Source organism: Pocillopora damicornis, chromosome 1, assembly GCF_964200805.1.
Source record: "Pocillopora damicornis chromosome 1, jaPocDami1.2, whole genome shotgun sequence".
In the NCBI taxonomy this organism is placed as follows: Eukaryota; Metazoa; Cnidaria; class Anthozoa; order Scleractinia; family Pocilloporidae; genus Pocillopora; species Pocillopora damicornis.
Window position 1 is genome coordinate 30,127,430 of NC_142670.1, and position 27,380 is coordinate 30,154,809.

The 27,380-nt window shown below is 37.8% G+C and overlaps 4 protein-coding genes across 4 annotated transcripts; 3 read left to right on the forward strand and 1 right to left on the reverse strand.

The window, feature by feature from the left end:
• Positions 1 to 343: 343 nt before the first annotated feature.
• Positions 344 to 1,987, forward strand: LOC149053239 (beta-1 adrenergic receptor-like). The gene is made up of 2 exons (XM_089182621.1): positions 344 to 368; positions 1,032 to 1,987. Exons 1-2 carry the CDS (start codon positions 344 to 346, stop codon positions 1,985 to 1,987), a joined length of 981 nt encoding a protein of 326 aa, XP_089038747.1.
• A 3,428-nt stretch (positions 1,988 to 5,415) lies between these two features.
• LOC149053240 (uncharacterized) lies at positions 5,416 to 7,046 on the forward strand. Its single transcript, XM_089182631.1, has 2 exons — positions 5,416 to 5,871; positions 5,961 to 7,046. Exons 1-2 carry the CDS (start codon positions 5,634 to 5,636, stop codon positions 6,536 to 6,538), a joined length of 816 nt encoding a protein of 271 aa, XP_089038757.1. The 5' UTR covers positions 5,416 to 5,633; the 3' UTR covers positions 6,539 to 7,046.
• Positions 7,047 to 14,482: 7,436 nt separating this feature from the next.
• Positions 14,483 to 15,091, reverse strand: LOC149053241 (uncharacterized). The gene has a single exon (XM_089182635.1). It carries the CDS (start codon positions 15,089 to 15,091, stop codon positions 14,483 to 14,485), a length of 609 nt encoding a protein of 202 aa, XP_089038761.1.
• Positions 15,092 to 21,051: 5,960 nt separating this feature from the next.
• On the forward strand, positions 21,052 to 22,080 carry LOC149053242 (uncharacterized). The gene has a single exon (XM_089182644.1). The coding sequence runs from the start codon at positions 21,052 to 21,054 to the stop codon at positions 22,078 to 22,080; it is 1,029 nt and encodes a 342-aa protein (XP_089038770.1).
• The last annotated feature ends 5,300 nt before the right edge of the window (positions 22,081 to 27,380 follow it).

Consider the following 27,380-nt stretch of genomic DNA (forward strand, 5'->3'; position numbering starts at 1 on the left):
ACCTAACCCTTCAACTCCCAAGATCTCATCAGTAATTCTCCTTACTATCTGCCATACAATTCTTATGATGTCAATTTGGAGAATTTGGTATTGGATCAACTAATAATCCCCTAATTGATATTTTACTTTATTCTCATCACTTCTATGCTTGATATTGTATTGATATTGTAAGGAGAAATTCTCTCTTAGTCACTCATGGGAGGTAAAGCGGTAGGGGAATTGGAAGAATATTTGACAACTTCAACTGAAAGCTTTTATTAGCACTAGTTTGGCTGAGCGGAGTAGTGTTTCAGAGCTAGGTTCTTTGACGGTATGTTGATCAAAAAAATGTTTGAGCGACAGAATGGCAAATAACACGAAAAAGAGATGTAATATCCATAGTGAAAAGAAGTTTGTCTTGGCCAAGGAAATTAAAGTCACGAACAATTTCAATTCAGGTGCGTGTTGGCTGTCTTTAATGTATGATGGTAAAGTTTTGACGATAGGAGTCATAAATGTACTTAACTGTAAGTTATAATTTCCTCGTATTTCTTTTTTTAATTGTTACGACTCGTTTAATTTCAAAGATGTACGATGATTGTTTGATGCAAAATTAAACTTTGCATAGAGTAGCATGTGTCTAGAGCTAATTATCCTGAAGTGTTATTAAACCTTTCGTCTATCACTAATGAAGATTATCTCTCATCGAGAAAGGACAACGTCCTAGTCTGCTAGGGTAGAGATTTTGAGTCACATAAGAAATTTATTAAAACCTTAACAAGTGTAAAACTGTACAATTCTTGCCACTTCAACCGGAAATTACATGAACAGCTGTTACGTTCTTTGATGAAAAGCCATTTTATTGACAGTATTAGTTGAACCTGAAATGTCTTGTCTACCTGGAACACGTGACTCCTTGAATATAATTACCCCGAAATGCAAATAACATTTCAGCTGCTGTTGCTTGGTGTTGTAGCAAGTTCCTCTCCTCTGAAACAACGCGTTTTATTCCGAAAAAAAAGACTGTTTACCGTAATTCATTTAGTCATAAGTTTATAAGATTGACTCGTCGGCAGTGAACAAAACCATGGAGAATGCGTCTGCATTTACAAGAAGTTTGCCCTCCAAGGAAGAAGGGATCGCACTATGCAGCGCTCTCATTTCATCTTCGGTCCTTATCATTGCAGGAAACTTGCTCACTCTGGTTCTCTTTGCAGTTACCAAACCACTTCGTAGGAAAAGTTTATTTTTAGTTATGAACATGGCGTTTGCTGATTTGATGTTAGGAGCCTTCACTCTGCCCTTTTATATCTTCGTTGCTGGAGGTGATTATCAGCTTTGGACAGCAGAATATGACTCTGAACACATGGTCTACAAAATATTTTACACAAGTTTCGATGACACGTTTTTGTTAGGCTCGTATATATCTGCAGCCTCTATTTCTTGTGAGAGATTTTATGCCGTATTTTGGCCCTTTAAACACCGCTCATTATCCACCAGAACATACCGCATCGCCATTTTCTTACTTTGGTCTTCCGCTGTCTTGCTGTCTACATTAATGACTTTGTTAAACGTTTCGAGTTCATTTAAATCAGCTCTGTACGTTTTTATCCCCGTAGTGTTGGGTCTAACAGTCATCGTATGTGTCGGTAATATCGTCATATGGAGAAATTTTCAACACGAGAGTGTTGCTTCACAGCATCGAAATGGAGCTTCGCGAAACCGACGTTTAACAAAGACCCTACTTCTGGTTTCCATACTGGCTTTAGTATGTTGGCTTCCCATAGTCATCTTGAACATATTAATCAATATAACGAAGACATCAATACCGAGGAAGTTTTATTACATGGTGAACATTCTAAATTATTCTAACTCTTTTGTCAATCCGATTGTGTATGTATTCAGAATTCCTGAGTTTCAGCAAGCACTGCGTTTGTGTTGCACGAAGAGCAGACCAGCCATTAAGATGGTAAAAACTCAAAGGAAGAAACCGAACGGCTGCACTTAAAACGCCAGAGATAGAACTAAGAATATTCAGAAACGATCTCACTCGCCCGCAAGTTATTGTTAAACGATAATATATGAAAACTAAGTTTTAGTTTGCAGAGATAAGAGGATCGTCCGCGTTGTTACTGAGTAGTGACATCCATAGGAAGAAGGAGCCATAAATGTGGAGTATTGTAAGAAAATTGGATAACGTTCTTAGATTTTCAATTTTTTACTTCACAGAGCCCTGTTGTTGTTCTATAGGGTTGCTTTTTGCAGAAGAAGTTCACACAAGTTAAGTCTGAATTTCATCCATTGATGAAAATATACAGTTTTATTTCTCCTATCTAGGCAAAATATCGTCTCATTTTACGAAAAAAAATAAACTCTTCATAAATATGATAATTCTAGCTCTTAAGTTATAGCTCAAATTCACACACCTATACTTTTAAGGTCGTCAGAACATGTCAATGACCATCTTGCGGACATCGCCCTCAAGAGTGTGAAATAAAAAATAAGATAAAATAAAGAGCGTACAGCTTTCCCTGCCTCCGAACTAAAATCAAGTAAAGTTTAATCAAGTTGTTTTGCCATTTATTATCGCTCGTTTAGATCAAATACAATTTCAAATATATATGAAGAACACCGAATGCACAAAAACTCAGTAACTCAGCCCGTGGACAAGACCCTTTAATTTTGACATAAAAAATTACCACGAAATAAATTTTTCCTCTGAACTTAAGGTTGAATCAAAGTTGACGTTCGTAATATAAAAGAGAGCCCTTCGTGAAAAGTAAAACCGCCATTTTGCTAAAGCGGGTTACCATGATGTCATTTTTATCCGCAAGTGCGAAGAGATAAGGGGAACGTTCACCGCGCGTGGTAAAGATATCATGTTTTCGAGACAGAAATTCTGGTATTTCATCGATATATATCATAAAACTTTAGACAAGTGGGCGACGAAAACAGAAAAAAAAAAGCGGGTTATCATGATGTCATTTTTATCCGCAGATAAGGGGAACGTTCACCGCGCGTGGTAAAGATATCATGTTTTCGAAACAGAAATTCTGGTATTTCATCGATATATATATATATATATATATATATATATATATATATATATATATATATATAACTAACTGCAGACAGTACTGTTTCGGCCTTCTGGGCCTCATCAGTGCAGTACTGATGCTAGGATGGAGGTAAGGCAGTAAAGCCACCCCAAGTGATCTCACACATGTGGGATCACTTAAGCCATGCCAGAGTGCTCAAACTAGAAAAACTAGTGAGCATGCATAATGCTAGCAGCAATGACTCATCCTAGTAGAGTGCTCAATTTGGACATGAAAGCAAAGCTTTAAATGCCATATATATATATATATATATATATATATATATATATATATATATATATATATATATATATATCGATGAAATAATAACCTGGAAGTGTTATTACACTGTTTATTTATACATTTTAAATGAAGATTACATCTCATGGAGAGATAATAACATCCGAGTGGCCTTGCGAAGACATTTTGAGCCAAGTGAGATATTTCCAGATGCTTAGGCGCCAAAGATTTCTTTCTCCCCTCTCTGAGCTAACTTCATCACAGTAGGATGAATGTTTAATGCAAATTTGAAAATGGATTAACGTACTGAGTAGAGAGTTAAAGCAAATTATCTTAGATGTGTCACAACTAAATTCGTTCATCACCGAAATAGAAAATTATCTCTCATTAAGAAATGATAACGATATATGCCTCTTCGCTCCGAAAAGAATATATTTTCATGATTTGAGTAAATGAAAACATACGGTTTTCCTGAACAATACAATTAACTGTAGATAATAATTTGGATCATTTCTTTCTCTTTGCTAAAACTCATTTAAATTGAACGGCGTAGGATGAATGTTAAATGGAAAATTAAAAATTGAAGAGTGTATTATGTAGCATGTGTCTGGGGCATATTATCCTGAAAGCGTTCTTTATATTCTTTGTTCATTGAAAGGTGATAACGTCCGAGTCGGTTTGTTAATAAATTTTGAGCTAAGCAAGAAATAAACCTAAACCTTTGACTTTCATTTCTTTGCAGAAAAACACACAAATAGCTGTCACGTTGTTTGATGAACAAACATATATCGTGACATGAAGGGCTCGACGTGCACGGTATTATTTCGAAATGCATTGTCTACCTTGACAACATGACTACCTTGATTAAAATTACTATGACACATAAATGACTTTTCAGCTGTTGTTATTTCGTGTCGTTGCAGAAGATCGAGTTCCTCTCCTTTAAAACACGACATTCTTTCACGATCAAACGTTTCATCCCGTAAACCATTTAGTTACAAGTTAACTTTGTTCGAGGCATCGGCAGTGAACGAAATCTATCAAATAAGTTGAAAATTTGCAAGAAGTTTCCAAAGCAGATGGCATCCGTCCTAATCATAACAGGAAACTTGCTTACTTTTAAAATAACGTCTATGAGAAAATTACGCATTTTTGATCGGCTGAAAATGAGTGCATTCCGATATAACACGAGTGCAAATTACTAATAGCACCTTCTTTTACTATTTGAGTACGTGCTGAGTTATCCCGCCAGCTACCTAACTCTTTAACTCCCATGATCTCATTAGTAATTCTCCTCACTGTCAGCCATACAGTTCCTATGATGTAAATTTGGAGAGTTTGGTATTGGATCAACTAATAATCCTCAATTGATATTTTACTTTATTCTCATTACTTCTATTCTTGATATTGTGTTGATATTGTAAGGAGAAAATCTCTCTTAGTCACGCATGGGAGGTAGAAAGTTCAGAGAATTAGAACAATATTTGACAACTTCAACTGAAAGCTATTATTAGCACTAGTTTGGCTGAGCGGAGTCGTGTTTCAGAGCTAGGTTCTTTGACAGTACGTTGATCAAAAATATTTTTGAGCTACAGAGTGGTAAATGACAGTAAAAAGAGATGTAATCTCCATGGTGAAAAGAAGTTTGTCTTGGCCGAAGTCACGAACAATTTCAAGCGTGTGTTGGCTGTCTTTAAAGTATGATGGTCAAGCTTTGACGATAGGAGTCATAAATGAACTTAACTCTACATTATAATTTCTTAGTGTTTCTCTCTCTAATCGTTATACTCGTTTAACTTCGACGGTGTGCGCTGACTGTTTGATGCAAAATTAAACAGTGTATCTAGCAGCATGTGTCTACAGCTAATTATACTGAAGTGTTATTACACCTTTCGTGTAACACTAATGAAGATCGTCTCTCATTGAGTAAAGATAACTTCCTAGTCTGCTAGTGTAGAGATTTTGAGTCACACAAGAAGTTTGTTGAAACCTTAACAAGCGTAAAACTGTGCAACTCTTGCCATCTTAACAGGAAATACATGAACAGCTGTTACGTTCTTTGATGAACAGCCATTTTATTGACGGTATTAGTTGAACCTGTCTTGTGTCTTGTCTACCTGGACCTCGTGACTTCTTGAATATAATTACCACGAAATACAAATTACTTGTCAGCCGTTGTTGCTTGGTGTTGTTGCAAAAGGTTGGGTTCCTCTCCGCTGAAACAACGCATTTTATTCAGAAAAAAAAAAAACTGTTTACTGTAATTCATTTGGTCGTAAGTTTATAATCATTGACTCGTCGGCAGTGAATAAAACCATGGAGAATGCGTCTACATTCACAGGAAGTCTTCCTTCCAAAACAGAAGGGATCGCACTATGCAGCGCTCTCATTTTATCTTCGGTCCTAATCATTGCAGGAAACTTGCCCACTCTGGTTCTCTTTGCAGTTACCAAACCACTTCGTAGGAAAAGTTTATTTTTAGTTATGAACATGGCGTTTGCTGATTTGATGTTAGGAGCCTTCAGTCTGCTCTTTTATATTTTCGCTGCTGGAGGTGATTATCAGCTTTGGACAGCAAATATGACTCTGAACACATGGTCTACAAATTATTTTACGCAAGTTTTGATGACATGTTTTTGTTAGGCTCGTATATATCTGCAGCCTCTATTTCCTGTGAGAGATTTTATGCCGTATTTTGGCCCTTTAAACACCGTTCATTATCCACCAGAAGATACCGAATCACCATTTTCTTACTTTGGTCTTCCGCTGTCTTGCTGTCTACATCAATGACTTTGTTAAATGTTTCGAGTTCATTTGAAGCTAGTTTGTATGTTTTTATACCTGTCGTGTTGGGTCTTACAATTACCATATGTATCTGTAACACCGCCATCTGGAGAAATTTTCAAAACGAGTGTGTTGTCTCACAGCATCGTAATGGAGCTTCGCGAAACCGACGCTTAACAAAAACCGTTCTTCTGGTGTCCATACTGGCTTTATTAAGTTGGCTTCCCATAAGCATCTTGAACGTATTAATCCATATAACTAAGATATCAATACCATGGAAGTTTTATTACGTGATGAACATTCTAAATTATTCTAACTCTTTTGTCAATCCAATTGTGTACGTATTGAGAATTCCTGAGTTTCAGCAAGCGCTACGTTCTTGCTGCGCAAAGAGGAGACCAGCCATTAAGATGGTAAAAACCGAAAGACAAAACTGAAAAGGTACACCCAGAACGCCAGAGATAGAACTAAGAATGTTACGAAACGATCCCACCCGCCTGCAAGTTGATGTTGAACGAGAATGTATGGAAACTAAGTTTTAGTCAGCTGAGATAGGAGGATCGTCCGCTTTGTTACTGAGTAGTGACATTCATAGGAAGCAGGAGCCATAAATGTGGAGTATAGTAAGAAAATTGGATAACGTTCTTAAATTTTCAATTTTTTCGCTTCACAGAGCCCTGTTGTTCTATAGGCTTGCTTTTTGCAGCAGCAGTTTACACCACTTAAGTTTGAATTTCATCCAATCATAAAAATATGCTGTTTTATTTATCCTATCTGAGCAAAATATCGTCTCATTGTACGAAAAAATAAACTCTTCATAAATATGATAGTTCCAGCTCTTAAGTTATTGCTTAAATTAACACACCTATACTTTTAAGATTGTCAGAACATGTCAATGGCCATCATATGGACCATGCCCTCAGGAGTGTGAAATGAAAAATAAGATAGAATAAAGAGCGTACAGCTGTAACTGCTGTAACTAAAGTTTAAGAATGTTATTTTGCCATTTATTATAAGGAGAACGATCGCCTGTTTAGATCAAATACAATTTAAAACATATTTCAAGAACACCGAATGCACAAGACACCTGCACCAGCGTTAACTCAGCTCGTGGACAAGACGCTTTAATTTTGACAGAAAAAAATATCACGAAATAATTTTTTCCTCTGAACTTAAGGCCGAGTCGGGCTTGATATTCGTAATATAAAAACAGACTTTCGTGAAAAGTTACCAAGAGGTCATTTTTATTTGCACGTGCGAAGAGAAATTCTGGTATTTCATCGATATCCATATCACAAAACTTTACTCGAGATCTCTCCATGTGCTAAAATTTGACTAAATACATTTTTGACAGATCAACCGACAAAAAGAGGAAATGGTTTATATCATAAAATAATAACTAAAAATAGCATACTGCATAGAATTATAGATGCGAGAACCACATTTTCTCTGAAAGGATAAAAACGCTTTTTTTTCATAAAACATTAAGGAATATTTTAAGTCGAAGGAACAGTTTTGGTCTCGTTCCGCATTTTTGTCAACAAAATAAAAACATCTCAGTTAAAAAGATGAAATATACGGACCACGTGTAAAGCTGTTAATTGTTTTTCGAATATTACGCGTGTTAAATATTCAATAGTGACATCTCATTTTCATCCATATCTACTTTTATTAAGTTGGTAAACTCTGTACAGACATCACACCAACCAACTCGCGCGCAAAGTGAGAAGACTATATGAAGACTTGAAATTATATTAAGAACGATTGTGATCAAGAAACGGACAAGGAATATTCCACACTAGTGCAGGCAGCCTGACAATAGTGCAAATAATCGTGAAAGATGATCGCGGGAAAGCGCGATTGCGTGACGCTCGGTAAGTTGTGAAATGACAGTTATCAAGTATTAGACGAAAACACAGTATAAATTCTCAGTCTGCATTCTCAAGTCAGCTCGCTGAAAAAAAAAGCTTCTTCTTTACCATGGTTTACAAACGTCTCTTGTTCACATATTTTCTTTTTTTCGTCAGAGAAAAGGAGCCCATCCAATGTTCATCCGGCCATTAGTTGTCATCGTTTGTGGCCTCCTGCAAAATGGAAAAAAACATCCATCATCTTGATAACGTCAGAAAAGTAGGTGCAAGAGTATAGCAGGTCATTTAATGTTAACAACTGAGTTGAAAACGTAAATTGGCCACCGTAAAGAGTAAAAAAACTGACGTTTCGAGCGTTGGCCCTTCGTCAGAGCGAGAGTTGGCGAAAGAGGCTAAAGAGTCCGCCCAAAGGACATGACACAAGGTCTGGAAACCAGACCTCTGTATAAGGGTCCATTTTCCTAACCATAACACAAATAATTTTAGAACTTTCGCTTAAATGCTTTACACGCAATTCTTCTCCCACACTATGCTCATTTACTAGAGGGAAAGGCAGCTCTTATTCTTGGAAAAAAAAAGAAAAAAACAACAACAACAAAATGGGAATGAAACAACAACCCAAAACCAACATACAAACACATACAATCAAGCAAACTCACCTCGATCAGGTAATGCACCTGTCCTTCTATTGAGAGAAGAATAATGATCTTACTGGTTTCTTCAAAGCCTTTGATCCACCTTTCCACATCTTTTAGAATCTTAAGACCTGAAAATAGTAAACCAACCAATCGGCTCGGTCTGACATTCTTCTTTCTCTTGCTCGGCCGCTAGAATTACTTTGCATTTGCTTTTGCGAAAATCAAACTCTCCTAATAGTTGTGAGTTAACTCTCAAGAATTATATGCCGGAAGTATTTGGATGGAATTCTTTCCTTGTTTAGGAAAACAAATAAATATAGCGAGTTTGGCGTCTCCGAAGCTAAATGGAATAGGCTCCTATTGATAAAAGGGATGGTTCTCGGCTCCATAAATTGACTACCTCGAATAACACATGATTCTATCTTTTTTACGAGTATTTACAAAGTGAAGCTGTATATCTATTACACCAATCATGAAATTGCACATTCTTCACACGAGGATTGTGAATTAATTAAGATACTCGCCTCTTCATTTGTAACTTCTTCTGTTTCTTTATTCTTTGATGCCTCGGAAAGTAATTCCCTTCCCTTAGTCCTCTGCCACTCCACAAGCGGATCATATATCAGCTCATATTTGTAACAGCGGAGGAGGTTTTGACGGCTGAAAAAAATACTGCCTCACCGTTTCACTTATCGTCTCTACGTGGTTTTTATTTTTTATTATTATTTTTTTTTTGTTTGTTTGTCATAGGAAAGTGCTTCCGGTCTTTAAACTAACTCATTTTGACTGGCTACCTACTCATTTCCGGAAATGCAGTGACACGCAACTAATCAGTGAGACATTCTAACAATAAACACGCTCAACGAAGACAAAAAGTTTTAACATCTAGTAAATAGTGGATAGCGGTAAAGGTGTATTGTGATTGGCTACTCAAACTCCAATTATACTCAGTTATTCCTTGTAGAAACGTATTTTGCGAGAGAGCTCTGTCATTATCCTGTTTGAGGGAAAACGAACCGGAATGTTTTATAATTACTACCGTACCGCGCACCGAAAAGAGTCGGTGTAAAAGAAAAGATCGATAGTAGTTGTAAAAAAGAAATAAAAAGCTGGCGGGGTGTTCGCAAATTACCCCGAGGATAACTTTTCAGTAATTTTTGTTAAGAACTTTGAGTTTGTGATCAATTGATCGGAAAGAGTTCACCGATACCGATCCTTAATCCTATCGCATTGATACAAGATCCCCCGTTTAAACTTTTGATGTTTGCTTTAAAACCGTCTATTCACCAGTTAGTCGGAAAAACCCAAGTTAAATGAAAACGCCCACTCGTTTTACAAGATAAGTTAATTTGGCGCATTTTAATAACATCCTTGTTTTGATTGGAACGTGGTCTGCACGTTAATAATGGTTTGTAATCGTTTCTTAGATGACAAGAAGAAGTTGACATGAAGTGTAATCAATCTCGAGCTCGTGCCTTCCGTTGTACCCTTATGATACTTTTTGCTTGACATCTCCTGAAGTAAAAAAGAAATCAAAAAGAAATTTCAGAAAATAATAGATCTTCATTTTTTTTTGTTGGATGTAAAATTTCACGAGATTGAAATAAAATATGACCTTTTCCTTCTGTGATACCTTAATATAAATGCATTTAATTATAGACAATAATTTACCATTATTCCGCTCTCATAGTTATAACTGGTTTGGTGGAAAACGGGAGTGCGGAGTGCCGAGTGTAGAGTGTGGAAAATGAAGAGTGTGGAAAATGTGGAGTGTGGAAAATGAAGAGTGTGGAAAATGTAGAGTGTGGAAAATGAAGAGTGTGGATAATGAAGAGTGTGGAAAATGTAGAGAGTGGAAAATGTAGAGTGTGGAAAATGAAGAGTGTGGAAAATGTAGAGTGTGGAAAATGTAGAGTGTGGAAAATGAGGGGGGAAAATGAAGAGTGTGGAAAATGTGGAGTGTGGAAAACGCGGAGTGTGGAAAATGTGGAGTGTGGTAATTGTGGAATGTGGAAAATAAGGAGTGTGGAAAATGCGGAGGATTTAATGATATCAACAACAATAACAAGCGCTCCATTTCCTTTAAAAAGTGATGCATCATTAGGTTTTCACGATGTTGTGTGGTGGCTGACGAAATTTTCGGAAAAATTGTCGCTGCAACCACAACATTTTTTCACATTTTTCGGCAAGGCCACGAGGTAATAAGAATGCGGCGACAATCCCGAGTGCCACGCTCCTGCTGCTGCCGATGGTCCTGGTGGAGTAGACAAGGACCGATGAGGGGGTGCCGCTTGGAAACGAGCTTGTGGTGTGTGAGCTTTAAATGTTGACGCGTATGAATGATGAAAACGTCCTCCATGGAAAGGAAAGCCTGGTGGATTATACACAGCTGGGTACAATTGACTCAGCTGTGCTTGATGAGTAGCAACACTTGCCTGACACGATGCGGGAAACAACTCATGTAATTGTGCAGCATCCGGGTAGTTTTTACATTCATTTGCCCCAATACTTGGCGCGGATGGCAAGGGGTTTCGTGGGATCACCATACTGGTTGTTTGTTTGCTGCCTCTGCTTCTTGGCTGGCGTTCTCCCTTCCTGTCTCTTCCAGCTGGCATTCCAAAGGCGATGGCTCTGCTGTAGTTGTAGCCCACCAGTGTTGCGCTTGTTAGCCACCAGCCATTTCAAATATACCTCAAGGGTTCCTCTTTTTAATGACGCAGCGACAGCATGAGCACACAAATAGGACGCGGAGTATTCTTGGCAGTCCTGACACTCCACTTTCCCGTTAGGGTACACGACGGTGATATGCGGCTTCGTGGACTTTGAATTTGAGGGAATGATGAGGGTGTCATACGCTGAGGTTGCCGGTAACTCTGTCACTTTTCCTCCCTTTAACACTGCCTCTCCTTTGTGCGCAATGAGCTTTAAAACGTCTGGGGTAATCCAGTCTATTCCAGTAGGAAGAATCCGCTGGAAAACAGCAGACTCGCCTACCACTAACGTTTTGTTCACAGAGGCTACGCTGTTAAGAAAAGCTTCCTCAGGACCAATGTGGTGAACGCGCGAGAGGGCTTCTTTTCTCTGGTCGTTTGTCATCTTGGCCCATTTGTCGCCTAAGTGGAGCAATGACCACTTTTTCTCCAGACTTTCAAGAAGGCCAGTAAATTCTTCTGCACTTCCTGCGTCTAACAGTCCGCTCTCAAAAACGCTGCCTATCTTTCTTCCAAAAATATCATCCATTATACTCTGCTTACTCTCTCCTTTAATGTCCATAGACACAAGCTTTGTGTCTAAATTTTTGCGAAGGCGGATTTCGCAAAGCAGACGAGTAGCTCTTTCGAAGGTTTCGTTAAAACCCCCCATTAACGCCTTTTCGTCATCTCTCCCGAAAGCCATTAAATTCTTCAATTCTGGTTAAAGAGACTTCAAGGTTCCACCAGAGAGCGAATACGTGTGTTGTGTCTTCTTTTCGTGTAGAAACACTGAGCCAATTATTGGTGGGCGTTTACCGTCTTCCCAGCGAAGAGTTACGAGATGCTGGTACGAGATCGGTGTGACATTATATGGACCAAAACCAAACGTTGGGTTCTCGGTTAAAGGCCGATACTCCACCGGATTACAGCAGAATCGCTTCAGATCATCCAGCTGTCTGTTCGTTCCCACGACGCAAAAAGGCTCAGCTCCAACTCTGACGTCACGAACAAATGCAGTCTTTGGGTCCCTTCCTTGGATCTTGCTCTCATTTAGTAACATATATCACGGGTCAGAGGTTCTTCCTGCGCCTGACGTGTTTTTAGGGTGACTTCCTTTTCTGACAGCTTTACGCCTTGCCATATTGTTTACTTGCTGTCGATTTCGCGGGACCTGAACCAATCCCACGCAGGACTGTAGACCACCAAGGCCATCTGTTATTGCGTGATGGACGGCTTCTCTAGCTCTCATTTTCCCTACGACAATTTTATGCTGATCTCTTGTGCTTTCCCAGGTACGAACATAAGGCATCTTTTTTTTCTTGGAATTCCCATGAGGCATTTTCGGAATGGGATATTCCTGGCCACTCTTGAAGGAATACTGAACAAGACAGTATCTGTGCAGTTGTCCTCCAGGGACTGCAACGAAAATTGATTGGTGAGACTACAGACATTTTCAATGCACACTGGTTTGCAGTACTCTGCTTTCTGAAATGTATCATTTTTTATGTAGACATTTATAGACTCCTGCCAATATGAAAGTCTCCCTTAAACTGAAGTCCATACAAGTGATGGAGAGGTTACAGAGGAGAACTAAAAAAAGGTTATCATGCCTAAATCACTTTCCATGAACGGCAGAGACAACCCCCTATGGTTATTTATATATATATTTTTTGTACATTATTTTTTTACAGTCAGATAACTTTCCATTACATCCAGAGCTTTTTATACCTCAAATAAATGCTTTAGGGGCTTAGGTGAAACTCCACCTTGAAAACCCGGCGTTTAATGGAGAAATACGAAATATTTGATTTTAAATAGAGATCGTTTTAAAACGACATGTTGCGTAAGTTATAGTATAGATTTTTATTACTATTATATCACAGAATAATATTACAGATTACCGACTACCGTCCAAAAAATATATATGTATTGTGTATTTCACTCACGGAAAAGGATATCGATCCTCTTTTTAAAGTTGTTGTCGTGTTTCAGCATGTAGTATTCCCTCTTTAATGTCGCCACATCTGGGTCGCTTGACTCCGCAGCAGTCACTTGAGCAGAATTGTCATCCATCCATTCTACGCTAAAATAGAATTTGCCGTTGCTGTTATTTCTCCAGTTTCCCACGTCGTCACATTTGATGTCTTGTGTTGATGGAAGAGCTTCAAGATCTACAAGGAAGGAAGCATGGTGATAAACCTCGAGAGGCTGGTGCTCGTTGGAAATTTTCGGAAAACACCCTAAAAGGTACCAGAATGGGCGTGGCTTCCAAACATTTTTACCCCTAAGAGGTACCACACAACAACCCACACTTTGACTATTTTTTTCCATCCAATGCCTTCTCCTCTCCAAAATCATTGTAATCATTGTCATTACTCTAGTGCCTGCTTGGCAGGCTATACCTTAAGAGGTACCACGATTATTCTAATGGTGGTCATTTTAGATTTGGCACCCTAAAAGGTATCAATTTCCAAATTTTGAACCCTAAAAAGTACGACGAGGACTCCCTTCATTTTTATATGGGAGCCCCCCTCCCCTGGGCGTAACGCAGCTAAGGATAAGAATCAAATAACTGAAACACAAGAAACGCCGTACGCAAATCGCGCGCTTCGCCCCTGCGTACTGCTATTACAAATACCTGTGTCTCCTCCACCGTTGCGATCGACGATTTGATTAGCCTTCTCTTCCAAGCTGGTGCCCTCTGAAAGTACTGATGGTACTTTTTCAACTTTACGGTTTAGTTCGATTAGGACATCTTCAGAGCTTGGGCGAAGAAAAGCGTCGAAAGCTGTGCATTTGTGATACAGTTTGTCAAGCTGGCCCCACTCTTTTAATTGTCGCTGTTTATATTTTTTGGACGATTGAGGGTTGGATTTGTTAGCTATCATCTCTTTAAGCAGCTTTTCAATTTGGAAGCCAGGTCTGGAGCTTTTCAGAGCTTAAATTTAGTTCCACTTCATAGGGAAACTCGACGTCAGGATTGATAATACTGAATAACGTCATCCCCAGTGCCCAGATATCTATCGCCTTTAAGTCGTCCATTGCTGCGTAATTCAATTTCCCTTCGAGTATAATCTCTGGAGCCATGAAGAGCTTTGTACCACGCTCAATGTTCATTGTCTTCGCATGAATGATGGAGGCTGTTTGGAGTAAAGTTGACCTACTGTCACCGAAATCAGTTAGTTTGCAAACCGCCGGACAGTCGGCAAAGACACTTGGCAGTTGATCGCACTGATATCTTTTTTAGAGTAGTGCCGGCTGCTGACCAACACGTTGCTTGGTTTTAGGTCACGATGCACGATATCATTTGAATGAAGAAAACAGAGACCTTCCGCGACGTCCTTTGCAGCCTTTGGAAAAACAGGCAAGAAATGCTCAAAGGCTTCAGTTTCGCCCTCGATGTGGTCAAGGGTGTTTAAAAACTCTAACAAATTGGATATTTGATGGTTAAGGCCGAAGGGACTAAAATCGAAGCACTCGTAATCCATCGTTATTGCCACTGGCTTTGAACAAACTCCAATAAATTGCGTAATGTTTGGATGGCAAATGCTCTCAAGCATTTTTGCCTCCTCTGCAATGTTCTTTAAGAGAGAATTCCCCTCTCCAAAAAATCGCTTAACAACAAAAACTTTACCTCCAGGTGCGTAGTTGCCTTTCATCACCGATCCAAAGCTTCCCTTTCCAATCTTGTCCTTATCTTTTACGTCACTCCACGCAAAACTGGGCAAGCTCTCGAAGTAACCTATTGAAAGCGATTTAGGCTGAAGAAGTGGGAGTTTAACAGCCATACAACCACGTGGAGATCAATGCGGACTTGTACTCACATGTGAATATGCAAATTAAATTGAATCTACCCATGGCTTATTATTAACTGTAATGGAAGAACGCATTTCGCAAGATTTGCACCATCTAGGTGTTGGCGGTAACACCTTTTCGAACTTGATCAAAAATACTTTCCAGGAGCTTTCTGTCAGTTTATGATATTCACGGCTAACTAGCCAAGGAAAACAACAACATTAGCGCGAGGTTAATATTCTGCTTACAGATGACAACAGCTTAATAAAGAATTGACTAGCCAAGTGAGACAGAATTTTCTATGCATGTATGTATATATAGTCTTTTTCTTTTATATATTTTCTACACTTCGCATTTTCCACACTCCTCATTTTCCACACTCCGCATTTTCCACACTCCGCATTTTCTTCACTCCACGTTTTCCACTTAACTGTTATAACTTGTCTAAATTCAATGGTGTTAGATGACTGTGTAATGCGGAAAGAGAAATAGAATAAAGCATCATGTATCATGTGTCGAGAAAAAATTATACTGGATGTGTTTTTACGCTTTTTATTCATCATTTTGAGGAATGACGCTCCAGTTGGCTTTTAAAGAAATTTTCATACACGTTATACAGGCAAAAAATTTGTTAAAAAAAGATACATGAACATCTGTTACGTTTTTTTAATAAACGGACGTTTCATTTATTGTAACACGAAGGGTTCTACGTGGCATAGTATTTGTTCAAACTAATTGCCTACTCCAACTACATAAACACCTTCAAAAAATTACCATGATATTGATAGAAATTTCCGTTAAGATCCCTCCGGTTAAACTGACCTTTGCATTAAAACACCATGTCACAAGCCCGTCTCTTCGAAGGAGAAACCTTAATAGGGAATCTCAACTGATCAAGAAGTAATGTGGGTGTATGCCCTCCTATATTCTGCAAAAAAATAACGAATATCACCCGGGAAATATTCAGCGAAGTAGTGCATTTACACTAAGCGCGTGAGAGCTGAGATACTTTCCGAAGAACATTGAATGCACATGACATCTGCAGGTAACTCAGCCCATGGACAAGACTTTTAATTTTGACATAAAAAATTATCACGAAATAAACTTTTCCTCTGAACTTAAGGCTGAATCAAACTTGATGTTCGTAATATAAAAAAGAGCCCTTCGTGAATAGTAGAACCGCCATTTTGCTAAAGCGGGTTACCATGACGTCATTTTTATCCGCACGCTCGAAGAGATAAGTGGAACTTTCACCGCGCGTAGTAAAGATATCATGTTTTCGAAACAGAAATTCTGTTGAAAGTGAAATGTGATCATCGCAGTAAATTTTCCAATTTAAGCAATTGGAAAGAAGAAGCCTGAAAAAAATCAGGGCTTCAACGGGATTCGAACCCGTGACCTCCGCGATACCGGTGCGATGCTCTACCAACTGAGCTATGAAGCCACACATTGGGAGCGAGGTCAATTTATTGAGTTCATATCTTCCCGTGCAGTGAAATGATGCGAAGTTTTATATGAAATAATTCATATTTGTACTGCGGTTGTAGATGAAAGTGAAATGTGATCATCGCAGTAAATTTTCCAATTTAAGCAATTGGAAAGAAGACACATCATTTCACTGCACGGGAAGATATGAACTCAATAAATTGACCTCGCTCCTAATGTGTGGCTTCATAGCTCAGTTGGTAGAGCATCGCACCGGTATCGCGGAGGTCACGGGTTCGAATCCCGTTGAAGCCCTGATTTTTTTCAGGCTTCTTCTTTCCAATTGCTTAAATTGGAAAATTTACTGCGATGATCACATTTCACTTTCATCTACAACCGCAGTACAAATATGAATTATTTCATATAAAACTTCGCATCATTTCACTGCACGGGAAGATATGAACTCAATAAATTGACCTCGCTCTCAATGTGTGGCTTCATAGCTCAGTTGGTAGAGCATCGCACATGTATCGCGGAGGTCACGGGTTCCCGTTGAAGCCCTGATTTTTTTCAGGCTTCTTCTTTCCAATTGCTTAAATTGGAAAATTTACTGCAATGATCACATTTCACTTTCATCTACAACCGCAGTACAAATATGAATTATTTCATATAAAACTTCCCAGAAATTCTGTTATTTCATTGATATCTATATCATAAAACTTTGGACAAGAGAGCGATGAAAACAGCTGGGTTCTTTCCGACAGTTTTCAAAGATGAAGTACCTCTACGCCTCGAATAATCTCAGTTTCACGGGCATCATGATTAAAACTAGTGGAGTGGAAATTGTTGATAAGCAATCGAATTCTTTTCATGTGTGGAGACTAGAAAATAAAATGTCTCTTATTTTTAATAAATAAATTCATTCAATCACACAGATGTATCCGGTTATCTCGACAGGAGAGAGAACTCTAATAGAGCGTCCAGTAATCGTAACTTTGGTTCGTTTTTAAAACCCATAATCTAATTATTAATTTCATATTTCCAGACGCTGAGGCACTCGAGATCTCTCTCTCCCTCAGCCAAAACGTGACTAACTACATTTTTGATAGATCAACCGACAAAATAGAAGAAATGGTTTATATCATTTTCTTTTTAATAAAAATAACTAAAAATATTACACTGCATCGAATGACACATGTGTGAAGCACATTTTCTCTGAAAGGATAAATACGCTAAGAAATATTTTCTCTTCTTGCCGAGAAATGTTGACGGTTTTACGGGTTAGGTAATTTGTAGATTGATGACTAAGGAGGGGTCTCAAGGAAACTAAAACGAACCTTACGAGAGTGTTAAAGTGTGTGACTCCAATTGTGTTAACAAAAAATACATGAGCAGGTACTGCTCGTAATTTGGTGCAAAGACATGAAGCTAAAACGACGCTGAATTCATGAGGTATACAATTAAAATGTGCTGTCGACGACGGAAAAGAGATCACGAAATTATCACGACCACCATGGATGAAAAAAAGATTCTCCAAAAACTGATCGATTGAGGAAAAAACCCATGAGCGTTCCTCTGTGAGGAGATAAGTTACTGCTATTCCGTGTTGCGAGCTGCTTTCATCTATTTCTTTTAGAATATCGTGTCATCCTCGAAAAAGAACGAGGAAAATCGAGAAAATGAAAAAACATCAGATACGCAAACGGAAGAAAACCCATCAAATCATTGACATACGGCAGTCCTCTAGACTACGAGCTGTCTCTCCTTTTCGGTTCAGTCTGTCGCGCGAGTCCAAAAAATTTAATAAATCCCTCCGATTAAACTGACCGTTGCATTAAAACACCATGTCACAAGCCCGTCTCTTCGCAGGAGAAACCTTACCAGGGAATCTCAACTGATCAAGAAGTAATGTGGGTGTATGCCCTCATATATTCTGCAACTTGCATATTTCCCGGTGATATTCGTTATTTGTTAAACAAATAACGAATATCTCTAGGAAATATGTAGTGCATTTACACCAAGCGCGTGAGAGCTGAGATACTTTCCGAAAATCAAATACTTAAAAGAAAAGAGTATTAAAGGCAGAGAAAAATTTGAATGAGACTGCAATCGATACAAGAGCATGCCTTTACGCTCCAAGAAATAACTTCTTAGTTCTAGTAAAAAGAATTCACAAGGTTCACCGCACCTGAAAAGTCAGCGGATCCAATAATGTAAATGACCTTTACTTAAAATAATAATTCAGTAGTATTTCTCTCTCTTTGCTATAACTCTTAAACTCAACGGTGTAGAATGAATTTCTAAGGCAAAATTAGAACTAGAGCAGTGCATCATGGATCATGCCGGAGTCAAGCGTAAATCATCCTGGAAGTGTTATTACACTGTTTATTTATCAATTTAACGAAGATTATATCTCATTAAGAGATAACAACACCTGAGTGGCCTTATGAAGAAATTTTGAGCCAAGTAAGAAATTTCCAGACGCCAAAGATCTCTCTCCCTCTCTGAGCTAAATTTATCACAGTAGGATGAATGTTTAATGCAAATTTGGAAATAGATCTACGCACTTAGAAGAGAGTTAAAGCAAAATATCTTGGATGTGTCACGACAAAATTCGTTCATCACCTTCATGAAAATTATCTCTCATTGAGAAATGATAACCATATATGCCTCTTCGCTCCGAAAAAAATATATTTTTATGATTTAAGTAAAGGAAAACATACGGTTTTCTTGAACGGATCAGTTAATGTAAATACAATTAACTGTAGATAATAATTTGGATCATTTCTTTCTCCTAAAACTCATTAAAATTGAACGGTGTAGGAGACTGTTTCATGCAAAATTGAAAATCGAAGAGCTTATTATATAACATGCGTCTGGCGCAAATTATTCCGAAAGCGTTCTTCATATTCTTTGTTCATTGAAAGATAACGTTCGAGTCGATTTGTTAAAATATTGTGAGCTAAGCAAGAAATTTGTTTAAAAACTAATGAAGCGATAAAACTTTGCAGAAAAACACACAAACAGCTGTCACGTTGTTTGATAAACAGACGTATATCGTGACATGAAGGGCTCTACGCGCACGGTATTATTTCGAAATGCATCGTCTACCTCGATAACATGACTGCCTTGAGTAAAATTAATATGACGCGTAAATGACTTTTCAGCTGTTGTTATTTTGTGTCGTTGCAGAAGATCGAGTTCCTCTCCTTTGAAACAGCACATTCTTTCCCGATCAAACGTTTCATCCCGTAAACCATTTAGTTACAAGTTAACTTTGTTTGAGGCATCGGCAGTGAACGAAATTTGCAAGAAGTTTCCAAAGAAGAAGGCATCCGTCCTAATCATAACAGGAAACTTGCTTACTTTTAAAATAACGTCTATGAAAAAATTACGCACTTCTGATCGGCTGAAAACGAGTGTATTTTTTTTCGATGTAACACGAGTGCAAATTACTAATAGCACCTTCTTTTACTATTTGAGTACGTGCTGAGTAATCCCACCGGTTACCTAACCCTTTAACTCCCAAGATCACATTATTAATTCTCCTTACTGTCAGCCATACAATTCCTACGGTGTAAATTTAGAGAGTTTGGTATTGGATCAACTAATAATCCCCTAATTGATATTTTACTTTATTCTCATCACTTCTATGCTTGATATTGTATTGATATTGTAAGGAGAGATTCTCTCTTAGTCACTCATGGGAGGTAAAGGGGAAAGGGAATTGGAACAATATTTGACAACTTCAACTGAAAGCTATTATTAGTACTAGTTTGGCTGAGCGGAGTCGTGTTTCAGAGCTAGGTTCTTTGAGAGTACGTTGATCAAAAATATGTTTGAGCGACAGAATGGCAAATGACACGAAAAAGAGATGTAATGTCCATAGTGAAAAGAAGTTTGTCTTGGCCAAGGAAATTAACGACACGAACAATTTCAAGTGCGTGTTGGTTGCCTTTAATGTATGATGGTAAAGTTTTGACGATAGAAGTCATAAATGTATAAATAAATGTACTTAACTCTAGATTTTAATTTCTTAGTATTTCTCTCTCTAATTGTTGTGACTCGTTTAATTTCAAAGATTTACGATGACTGTTTGATGCAAAATTTAACAGTGCATCTGGTAGCATGTGTCTAGAGCTAATTGTACTGAATTGTTACTAAACCTTTCGTCTATCACTAATGAAGATCATCTCTGCTTGAGTAAAGATAACTTCCTAGTCTGCTTGTGCAGAGATTATAACCACACAAGAAATTTGTTAAAACCATAACAAGCGTAAAACTGTGCAATTCTTGCCATTTCAACAGGAAAATACATGAACAGCTGCTACATTTTATTGACGGTATTGGTTGAACCTGAAATGTCTTGTCTACCTGGACCATGTGACTCCTTGAATATAATTACCACGGAAGACAAATCAGCCGTTGTTGCTTGATGTTGTTTTAAAAGGTTGAGTGTCTCTCCTTTGAAAAAACGCATTTTATTCCGAAAAAACTGTTTACCTTAATTCATTTAGTCATCTCTGTAATGATTGACTCATCGGCAGTGAACAAAACCATGGAGAATGCGTCTGCATTCACAAGACGTTTTCCTTCCAAGGCAGAAGGGATCGCACTATGCAGCGCTCTCATTTTATCTCTGGTCCTAATCATTGCAGGAAACTTGCTGGCTCTGGTTCTATTTGCAGTTACCAAACCACTACGTAGGAAAAGTTTGTTTTTAGTTCTGAATATGGCGTTTGCTGATTTGATGTTAGGAGCCTTCACTCTGCCCTTTTATATTTTCTTTGTTGGAGGTGACTATCAGCTTTGGACAGTAAAATATGACTCTGAACACATTGCCTACCAAATATTTTATACAAGTTTGGATAACATTTTTTTGTTTAGCCCGTATATATCTGCAGCCTCTATTTCTTGTGAGAGATGTTATGCCGTATTTTGGCCGTTTAAACACCGTTCATTATCCACCAGAACATACCGCGTCATCATTTTCTTAATTTGGACGCTCGCTGTGTTGGTGTCTACATTAATAAATTTGTTAAATTTCTATGATTCGAGTTCATTTGAATCTATTATGTATGTTTTTATCCCCGTTGCGTTGGGTCTAACAATCATTATATGTGTCTGTAACATCGCCATCTGGAGAAATTTTCAACAAGAGAGTGTTGTCTCACATAATCGAAATGGAGCTTCGCGAAACAGAAGCTTAACAAAGACCCTACTTCTGGTGTCCATACTGGCTTTAGTATGTTGGCTTCCCTTAATCATCATGGACGTATTAATCTTTACATATGTATCTGAGACATCATTATTATGTATTTATGTCATAGCGAACATTATAAATTATTCTAACTCTTTTGTAAATCCGATTGTGTATGTATTCAGAATTCCTGAGTTTCAGCAAGCGCTGCGTTCTTGCTATACGAAGAGGAGACCAGCCATTATGATGGTAAAAACCGAAAGACGAAACCGAAAAGTTGCACCCATAACGCCAGAGACACAGCTAAGAATATTACGAAACGACCCCAGTCACCTGCAAGTTGAGGTTGAACAATAAAGTATAAGAAAACTAAGTTTTAGTCAGCTGAGATAAGAGGACCGTCCGCATTGTTACATAGTAGTGACTACCATAAGAGGTAGAAGCCATAAATATGGACTATTGGATAACGTTCTTAGATTTTCAATTTTTTGCCTCACAGAGCCTTTTGTTGTATAGGGTTGCTTTTTGCAGCAGCAGTTTACACCAGTTAAGTTTGAATTTCATCCAATCATAAAAATATGCTGTTTTATTTAACCTATCTGGGCAAAATATCGTCTCATTTTGCGAAAAATAAACTCTTCATAAAAATGATAGTTCCAGCTCTTAAGTTATTGCTTAAATTAACAGACCTCTACTTTTAAGATTGTCAGAACATGTCAATGGCCATCTTACGGACCGTGCCCTCAAGAGTGTGAAATAAAAAATAAGATAAAATAAAGAGCGTACAGCTATAACTGCCGTAACTGAAGTTTAATAAATAAAATCATTCAATCACACAGATGTATCCGGTTATCTCGACAGGAAAGAGAACTCTAATAGAACGTCCAGTAATCGTAACTTTAGTTCATCTTTAAAACCCATAATCTAATTATTAATTTCATATTTCCAGACGCTGAGGCACTCGAGATCTCTCTCTCCCTCGGCCAAAACATGACTACCTACATTTTTGAGAGATCAACCGACAAAATAGAAGAAATGGTTAATATCATTTTCTTTTTAGTAAAAATAACTAAAAATATCACACTGCATCGAATGACACACGTGTTAAGCACATTTTCTCTGAAAGGATAAATACGCTTTTTCCATATAACATTAAGAAATATTTTCTCTTCTTGCCGAGAAGTGGTGACGGTTTACGGGTTAGGTAATTTGCAGACTGATGACTAAGGAGGGGTGTCAAGGAAACTGAAACGAACCTTACGAGAGTGTTAAAGTGTGTGACTCCGATGGTGTTAACAAAAAATACATGAGCAGGTACTGCTCGTAATTTGATGCAAAGACATGAAGCTAAAACGACGCTGAATTCATGAGGTACTCAATTAAAATGTGCTGTCGACGACGGAAAAGAGATCACGAAATTATCACGACCACCATGGATGAAAAAAAGATTCTCCAAAAAATGATCGATTGAGGAAAAAACCCATGAGCGTTCCTCTGCGAGGAGATAAGTTACTACTATTCTGTGTTGCGAGCTGCTTTCATCTATTTCTTTTAGAATATCGTGTCATCCTCGAAAAAGAACGAGGAAAATCGAGAAAGGGAAAAAACATCAGATACGCAAACGGAAGAAACCCATCAAATCATTGACACACGGCAGTCCTCTAGACTACGAGCTGTCTCTCCTTTTCGGTTCAGTCTGTCGCGCGAGTCCAAAAAAATTAAAAAAATCCCTCCGATTAAACTGACCGTTGCATTAAAACACCATGTCACAAGCCCGTCTCTTCGCAGGAGAAACCTTACAAGGGAATCTCAACTGATCAAGAAGTAATGTGGGTGTATGCCCTCATATATTCTGCAACTTGCATATTTCCTGGTAATATTCCTTATTTGTTCAACAAATAACGAATATCTCTAGGAAATATGTAGCGCATTTACACCAAGCGCGTGAGAGCTGTAGTACTTTCCGAAAACCAAATATTTAAGAGAAAGAGTATTAAAGGCAGAGAAAAGTTTGAATGAGACTGCCATCGATACAAGAGCATGCCTTTACGCTCCAAGAAATAACTTGTTAGTTCTAGTAAAGGTTCACCGCACCGGAAAAGTCAGCGGATCAATAATGTAAATGAACTTTACTTAAAATAATAATATTCATTATTGTTTCTCTCTCTCTTTGCTATAACCTTTAAATTCAACGGTGCAGAATAAATTTCTAAGGCAAAATTAGAACTAGAGCAGTGCATCATGGATCATGCCGGAGTCAAGCGTAAATTATCCTGGAAGTGTTATTACACTCTTTATTTATCAATTTAACGAAGATTATATATCTCACTAAGAGATAACAACACGTGAGTGGCTTTATGAAGAAATTTTGAAATGTTTAATGCAAATTTGGAAATAGATCTACGCACTTAGAAGAGAGTTAAAGCAAAATATCTTGGATGTGTCACGACAAAATTCGTTCATCACCTTCACGAAAATTATCTCTCATTGAGAAATGATAACCATATATGCCTCTTCGCTTCGAAAAAAATATATTTTTATGATTTAAGTAAAGGAAATCATACGGTTTTTTTTTGAACGGATCAGTTAATGTAAATACAATTAACTGTAGATAATAATTTGGATCATTTCTTTCTCCTAAAACTCATTAAAATTGAACGGTGTAGGAGACTGTTTCATGCATAATCAAAAATTGAAGAGCGTATTATATAACATGCGTGTAGGGCAAATTATTCCGAGAGCATTTTTCATATTCTTTGTTCATTGAAAGATAACGTTCGAGTCGATTTGTTAAAAAATTGTGAGCCAAGCAAGAAATTTGTTTAAAACCTTATGAAGCGGTAAAACTTTGCAGAAAAACACGCAAACAGCTGTCACGTTGTTTGATGAACAGAAGTATATCGTGACATGAAGGGCTCTACGTGCACGGTATTATTTCGAAATGCATCGTCTACCTCGACAACATGACTGCCTTGAGTAAAATTAATATGACGCGTAAATGACTTTTCAGCTGTTGTTATTTCGTGTCGTTGCAGAAGATCGAGTTCCTCTCCTTTGAAACACCGCATTCTTTCCCGATCAAACGTTTCATCCCGTAAACCATTTAGTTACAAGTTAACTTTGTTCAAGGCATATGAACGAAATCCTACAAATAAGTCCAAATTTGCAAGAAGTTTCCAAAGCAGAAGGCATCTGTCCTAATTATAACAGTAAACTTGCTTACTTTTAAAATAACGTCTATAAGAAAATTACGCACTTCTGATCGGCTGAAAACGAGTGCATTCCGATGTAACACGCAAATTACTAATAGTGCCTTCTTTTACTATTTGAGTACGCACTGAGTAGTCCCACCGGTTACGTAACTCTTTAACTCCCAAGATCACATTAGTAATTCTCCTCACTGTCTAGAGAGTTAGAGAGTTTGGTATTGGAAAAGCTAATAATCCTCAATTGATATTTTACTTTATTCTCATCACTTCTATGCTTGATATTGTATTGATATCGATATTATAGGGAGAAATTCTCTCTTAGTCACTCATAGGAGGTAAAGGGGTAAGGGAATTGGAACAATATTTGACAACTTCAATTGAAAGCTATTAGCACCAGGTTGACTGAGCGGAGTAATGTTTAAGAGCTAGGTTCTTTGACAGTACGTTAATCAAAAAAATGTTTGATATCCATAGTGAAAAGAAGTTTGTCTTGGCCAAGGAAATGAAATTCACGAACAATTTCAAGTGCGTGTTGGCTGTCTTTAATGTATGATGGTAAATTTTTGACGATAGGAGCCATAAATGTACTTAACTCTAGATTATAATTTCTTAGTATTTCTCTCTCTAATTGTCATGACTCGTTTAATTCCAACAGTGTACAATTACTGTTTGATGCAAAATTTAACAGTGCATCTAGTAGCATGTGTCTAGAGCTAAATATCCTTAAGTGTTATTACACCGGCTTCCGTCTATCACTAATTGAAGATTATCTCTTATTGAGAAAGGATAACTTCCTACACTGCTAGTATGGATATTTTGAGCCACACAAGAAATTTGTTAAAACCTTGTGCAATTCTTGCCTTTTCAACAGGAAAATACATGAACAGCTGTTTCGTTATTTGATGAACAGCCGTTTTAATTGGCGGTATTAGTTGAACCTGAAATGTCTTGTCTACCTGGAACACGTGACTCCTTAAATATAATTACCGCGAAAGACAAATATCTTGTGAGCCGTTGATGCTTGGTGTTGTTGCAAAAGGTTGAGTTCCTCTCCTTTGAAACAACGCGTTTTATTCCGAAAAAAAACTGTTTACCTTAATTCATTTAGTCATAGGTTTATGATGATTCACTCGTCGGCAGTGAATAAAACCATGGAGAATGCATCTGCATTCACAAGAAGTTTTCCTTCCAAGGCAGAAGGGATCGCACTATGCAGCGCTTTCATTTTATCTTCTGTCCTAATCATTGCAGGAAACTTCCTCACTCTTGTTCTTTTTGTAGTTACCAAACCACTTCGTAGGAAAAGTTTATTCCTAGTTATGAACATGGCGTTTGCCGATTTGTTGTTGGGAACCTTCTCCGTACCCTTTTACATTTACATTGTTGGAGATGACTATCAGCTTTGGACAGCTGAAGACAGCCTTTTTCTTGTGGTTTTCAAATGCATCGATTCCATTTTTACGTTCGGCTCATATCTATCTGCAGCCTCTATATCTTGTGAGAGATTGTACGCCGTATATTGGCCGTTTAAATACCGATTACTGTCCACCAAAACATACTGCATCGCCATTTTCATACTTTGGACATTCGCTGCCTTGTCGTCTACAATGTTAATTTTGCTATCGGAGTTTAATTCAATAGGATCTGCATTGTATGTCTCTGTCCTAGTTCTGTTGGGTCTAACAATCATTATATGTGTCTGTAACATCGCCATCTGGAGAAACTTTCAACACCAGAGTGTTGACTCACAGCATCGGAATGGAGCTTCGCGAAACAGACGCTTAACAAAGACCCTTCTTCTGGTATCAATACTGGCTTTATTATGTTGGCTTCCCTTAATCATCTTGAACGTATTAATCTATATACCTGAGACATCAATACCATGGAAGTTTTATTTCATGGTGAACATTCTAAATTATTCTAATTCTTTTGTTAATCCGATTGTGTATGTATTCAGAATTCCTGAGTTTCAGCAAGCGCTACGTTTGTGTTGCACGAAGAGCAGACCAGCCATTAAGACGGTAAAAATCAAAGGTAGAAACCGAACGGCTACACCTAGAACGCCAGAGATAGAATCAAAAATATTACGAAACGATCCCACTCTGCTGCAAGTTGATGTTGAACGAGAATTTACGGAAACTAAGTTTTCGTCCGCCGAGATAAAGGGACCTTCCAGGTTGTTACTGAGTAGTGACATCCATAGGAGGAAGGAGTCATAAATGTGGAGTGTTGTAAGAAAATAGGGCAACGTTCTTAGATTTTCAATTTTTTATTTCACAGAGCCCCGTTGTTGTAAAGGGTTGCTTTTTTTAGCAGAAGTTTCCACCAGTTAAGTCTGAACTTCATCCAATAATAAAAATACACTGTTTTATTTATCCTATCTAAGCAAAATATCGTCTCATTTTACGAAAAATATAAACTCTACATAAATATGTTAATTCTAGCTCT